Here is a 6,190-nt window from a genome sequence, read left to right on the forward strand (position 1 = left end):
TTTTAGGAGAGAGAGTGAGTTTGTGAGAGATTGTATGTTCACCATTGATTCTCCATTGATTCCATAGTGCAAGTTTGTGGGTTTTTCTCTCGGAGCTCGGGTTTCCCACGTTAATTTTGGTGTGTTCTTTCTTATTTTCTTTCCTTTTTGCATTACTTGGTTATTATTTCAATTTCATGTTTCTACTTCATTATTGTTGATTATTGCACAAACTAGTTAGCACTTGTTTCTAAATCTCAACAAATGGTATAAGAGCCGGGTGGTTAGGTTCGGGGCGGGAGGCTGCCGTGGAGTATGTGTGGGAGTCCCTCGTGTGTCCTCGAATTCGGTGATCTGGTGGGCCTGTGTATCGAAAGTCCTCCTGATGGTGTTCTGCTGTATTGACCGGAGGTTGCCCTGAGACTGGTGGGGGTTGCCTTGTAACTCGTGGCCAGAGCGAGTGGGCATGATGTCCAGTAGGGCATAGTCCGGTATGGTCTGCTGGTTGGCCTTGTAACTCGTCGGGATCGAGTGGGAATGTAGCCGAGTGCGAATATTGGTAGCAGATGGTGTGATCAGGCAGCGGGTCCCATGGTGCAGTAGCGGTACTGAAAGGGGCAAGTAACATATCAGGTTTGTAGTTCGGGTGAAGGCCATATGAGTTATGTGTTCCTTGGTCCGAGGGAAGGATTGTTGGGAATGTCGTCCCAAAGTCCCACATGGAAAGAATAGCAAGTGGAGGAGCTATTCATATAGTGGTGCTCAATACACTAGTACAACGCCTTTTGGAAAGGTGCCCAAAAACAACTCCGTGCGGGCTGGACGCAAAGCGGACAATATTGTACTAGTGTGTGTATGAGCGTGCGTCGGCGGCCCAACAATACTAGCCCCAAAAAAGTTACCCATTAAAATTAAATTACATCGTAAATGAATTCGAATCGTACTAGGATCGTCGTTAGTTAACAAGCCAACTACATTTCTTCCTCTTGGGAAGGATTGTCTTTGGAATGTCCGCCTTCTAGCAACCCAAACACGAGCTTAGAATACCCAAGATAAACAAATATGAGAAGATGAATATTTTAGTGCAAGAATGAAGGAAAAATGGTGGATTCTTGTGGAGTAACATGGATGAACTTCTCTTATTTTTCTCGCCTCTAATGGGTAGTTGTAATGGGACTTATGGTCTAATCCTTGATGTGCATGAAACACCGCATTAAGAGAAAAGAGAAAAAAAAAAAAGATGAAAAGGGGGTTACAATAGCTGAAAGGATGGGAGTTAGATAGCATTAAGATGGGGGTTACAAAGGATAGGTAAAAGGGTTTAAAACATTATGATAATATATTCTAAAATTCTGGAATTTCGACCACCATGATTAAATATATGGCAACGCACTAAAATATCGATAAAGTATAACAGGTTACTTAACCGCGTACTTTTAATTACTAGAAATATATAATTTTTAAATAAATAAATTATATATATATATAACATTTCAAAAGTTTTTTTAAAAATGTATTACAAAATAATATGTTTAAGGAGTAACATCTTAACATTTCAAAAGTTTTTTTAAAAAATTAATTATGATATAATTTGTTTAAGGAGTAATATATTCTAATAAGAACGGAGAATAATACTTAAGGGAAAATAACTCGATAAAATTAAGAGCGAAAATCCTTGGTGTGGTATCAAAAAGATACAAAAATTTTATGATTTTTTTATCGTGAGGTTTTAAAGTACACTTGGCTTCCACTACAATATGTGATGGACGAGATTTTAAAGGACAATGGTGGTAAAGTATAAGAACCCATACCATAGGAAAAAAGAGGTTGGAAAGGTTGGGTCTTATCCCAAAAATTTCATAGTTGACCAGGCATTGCTTGAGGAAGTTGTTCTTTACTTGGCTAAACAATCAGATATGATCATGAATGCTGACCAATATTTTGAGGTGAATGTAGTTTAGGTGATTATAAAGTTTGTGAATATTTAACTTTTTGGGTAAATATGGAAGTGTGTTGAATAAATCTGTAACTTTTTAGGTGAATAGAAGTTAGTATATTAGTGTGCAATGTTTTTCGGTATATGAAGTAAAGTAGGCATGACTACTACAGAAATCTTCTAAAATTAGGTGTGCATATTTGCTTTTGAGGTGTGTAAGAAGTAAGTATATGTTTGCATAAATGCAGTCTAGTTTCGAGAAATAGTACGTTAAGGTGATTTAGTTAAACTATATGATAGAAAATTTTGTAGTTAATCAATTATGGTATGTAAAATGATTTAAATGTTTACTTTGTATTTTCATGTGATTCATAAAAATTGATTATGATTCATCCCATCAAGGATATGCATTTCGATAGAACATAAAGGCATTGGTTATGAATTTGATCCTCAAAAGAGTGTAAACCACTTCTAAATCAAATCAAACCAAGGTCCTCATTCATATGAGTCCTATCATTATTAGAGTTTTTGGTGGTGCATCGAGTGCATCTCCCATAAGAAAATCCAACATCCACACCAATTCAACTTGGTTCTGTATTGCCAGATTTAATCTCCCCTAATCAAGGTGCCTTCATATCAGGGAGAAGTATAATGAGCAACATCATGCTGTATCAGGATTTGGTAAAGAGGTTCAACAGGAGACAGAATCAAGAGAGAGGGATTATGATGAAGATAGATCTCAGAAAGGCCTATGACTTAGTGGAATGGCACTTCATATAAGAATTATTGCAGGCTCTCCAATTCCCTCCTCATTTCATAAAATGCATTATGAGCTGTATTACAACCCCTAAGTTCACCTTGCTCATTAATGGTAGTACTAAGGGTTTCTTGCCTGCTAAAAAGGGCTTAAGACAAGGGGACCCCATGTCCCCCTTGTTGTTTGTGATCTGTATGGATTACTTAACCAGGGTCTTGCACTATGTTGGCAGAATTCAAGGTTTTAAATTCATGAAGGGGTGTGCCTCCCTAAATTTAAATAATCTATGCTTTGCAGATGATATGCTCATGTTCTGCAAGGGAGATGTTCAATCATCTTATCTACTATTACAGGGATTGAAACTCTTCTCTGAAACATTTAGGCTGCAAGCCAATAATGCCAAATCGTCCCTTTATTGCAGTGGTATAAGTGATGATGAAGCAAATAGAATTCAGCAGTTTTCTGGATTTTCTAGAGAGCAATTGACATTCAGGTACCTAGGGGTATTTAGCAACAAAAAGATCTCTATTGCTGATTGTGAAGGATTGCTAGAGAAGATGGTTTGCAGAATTGGTACTTGGATTACTAGGAACCTGTCTTTTGGAGGGAGGGCCCAACTCATTAATTCAGTCTTGATGAGCATTCATAGCGATTGGGGGCAAATATTTATCATTCCCACCTTTATTATCAGAGAGGTTAATGCTATGTAGACATTTTCTATAGAGTGGTAAAGTAGTTAGTGCCAAGAGTGGTTATATTAACTGGGATCAGGTATGCTCACCTAAGAAGATGGGAGGACTTGGATTCAAAAATGTTGCTCAGTGGAACATAGCTGCTGTGGGGAAGCTTGTGTGGCACATTGGCATTAATAAGGATGACATGTGGGTTAAATGCATTCATTCCATTTATATTAACGATCAGAATTGGTGGAGTTTCAGTGCTCCACCCAGTGCAAGTTGGATTGTGAAGCAAATTTGTAAAGTAAAGAGTGCACTGAGTGGTCTTAATATGCAGAATTGGCAGCAAGATAAAAAGTATACCATAGCAACTGTGTATCATACTATCATTCATTAGGGAGAAGTTGTGCACTGGGTGCATGGTGTTTGGCACAGAATGGCAATTCCGAAACACGAATTAATTGTTTGGATAGGTATTCAAGGAAGATTGCAGACAAGGGAGAAATTATTCAGAATGGGCATTAGTCAGCAGAGCACTTGTTATATTTGTGAGAGGACAGAAGAAACACATTCTCATATGTTTTTTGAATGTGAGTATAGCAAGCACTTACTGGTTCAGATAATGGTGTGGATAGGTGATAGACAGAGAACCCTAATCCAATGGCTCATGTGATAAGAAGATCATATACAAGCTCGAAGAAACATGGCGTTCTGGCAGAACAAAGTAAATAGCCTACAATATAATGTAAATAGTATTCAGCATATAGTGAAACATAGAGTCTTGTATTGTCTCCTAAAGAAACGTAGTACAATTGATTGGAGGTGGATAACAAGTCTGTAATGAGTAAGCCTTAGCTTACAATGTTGTTTGTCCTAGGTAGCTGTTTCCTAGGATGTATGCGTTTTGGTTTGGTGATTAATATACTAGCTTACTCACCAAAAAAAAAGAAAAAGAAGTGGATTTGTGTGGGGCTTTAGTATGCTCCTTTTATTTTATTATGCGTAACATACTTTTAGAGACAACGAACACAGCTGACAAGTCCTTTATACATGATCATTGTCCTATGCTCAATTGTTTTATTTTATTGCTTGCTACCTAACCTCTTTCTTAAAAGTGAAGCTTTGTTTCCACACTGAACCTTGCTACAGCTTCTGTATACTTACTTGATGTGCTCCAAAATTTGCTTATGCATCTTGTTGTCATATTTAGTTATGTTAAAGCTGATATGATTGACCCATATTGCAATTTGTGTTGCTTGCCACTATTTAGAAGCCAACATAACACATGGAACTTGTACTCACTTTTGAGCCTACGACGCTTGTGATGATTCAATGTAGTAGGTTATTGTTGACTAATAATTTATAGCTTAAAACTTTCCACTTGTCATGGTTACTCATTGCTCTCTAGTTCTTCATTGAATCTAAATGGAAACCAACGAGTCCCGTGGTTAGATCAAGTTGAGGACCATCTTTAACAATGTCCCCTTCTATTTTTTATTATATTCATGAATCTCATAGAGCACATCCTCAACAGACCAATCATTGTTTAATTTGAAATATGAAGTTATTGAACCTCCACGCAATGATGTAGTAGTAAGGAAGTGTTTCCTTTTTGCGTGTGTGTGTTTTTGAGGAAGTTGTGTAATTAGTCCCCTCCTCTATATTGATACGAAATCAGTGAAGGAATCAATAGTCATTTTTTTTTGAATTAATATTTCCTTCCAAAAGTTCAGTTTTGGGAGTATTCATTGTAACGATCCTCTCTCCAGATAGCAACTTAATTAAGACTTATTATGAGTAATTACGGAGTTAAGTCACTAACTATAGAGGTTGTTACGGAAGATTTCCGCACTTCTCCTACTTAGGAAAAGATAGGAAACCTTATAGTATCAAAACAGAATTATGAAAACAACTAAAGTAAATACTTATTACAACATGAATTAAGTTATTATGTGGTAGAATAGAAATTTGATCTTAACAATACATGACTATATTGCACATAAGTCAATACACAACAACAAAACATAAAACACGAACAAAATTTAACATTAATGGAGATAATGTTCAACCTTCAATCTAACCCTGAAAAATAGATGAATCTGCCCCTTATCAAGACAGGGTTAAAGAACAGAACATGTCAGCTTATGCTTGTACACAAGTTCCACCAGTACTCAAATACTTAGATCATAATACTCAAAATACTTTTACTTAATTCATAATACTCAAACACTTATAGCTCAAATATCAATCATACTTTTGAAACAAGATTTTTCACGCCAAGCTATCCCTAACTACACAACGAAATGGTTTACCATAGAAGGTTTGATTTGGGAAATACCAACAGTTTCATACGTGATTTGAACTTCAAATTAGGCCTTCAATGAAGGCAAAAACGAGATGGATAATGAAATGCAAAGTTCATACAATAAGGCATCTAAGAATATGATATAATTAGGTTAGTTTATGAATACAAAAATTGCAATTACTCAAGGTACCATTGTTGCGCCAGACGCAATGCTGATGCATTAGAGGCATGAGCTCTATACAAAGCGAGCACACGACCAATGCAAAATCATTGATTAGTGAAGCTTTATTGTATTTGGACTTTATTGAATTTGGTGTGTGAGAATTGCGGTTTTTATACGATGGGGTCATATGACGTGATTTTGTTATGTTGATTTATGATATATATACATTTGACGATAAATGTGCAAGTATACTGGTGGTTGTTTATTGGTTTTGTGTTCTATATTGTGATTTTGAAGTTCTTGAAACATGTTTCAAACTCGTATTTGATGGGACTTGGTTATTTCATGGAGATTTTGAGGTTATTATACTTTT

General features: G+C 36.3%; 1 protein-coding gene across 1 annotated transcript; it reads left to right on the forward strand.

The window, feature by feature from the left end:
* The first annotated feature begins 1,763 nt into the window (after positions 1-1,763).
* On the forward strand, positions 1,764-3,746 carry LOC125492747 (uncharacterized). Its single transcript, XM_048635463.1, has 3 exons — positions 1,764-1,925; positions 3,026-3,232; positions 3,396-3,746. The coding sequence occupies exons 1-3, from the start codon at positions 1,764-1,766 to the stop codon at positions 3,744-3,746; spliced, it is 720 nt and encodes a 239-aa protein (XP_048491420.1).
* The last annotated feature ends 2,444 nt before the right edge of the window (positions 3,747-6,190 follow it).

The sequence above is a fragment of the Beta vulgaris genome, chromosome 8, assembly GCF_026745355.1.
Source record: "Beta vulgaris subsp. vulgaris cultivar EL10 chromosome 8, EL10.2, whole genome shotgun sequence".
Taxonomy (NCBI): Eukaryota; Viridiplantae; Streptophyta; class Magnoliopsida; order Caryophyllales; family Amaranthaceae; genus Beta; species Beta vulgaris.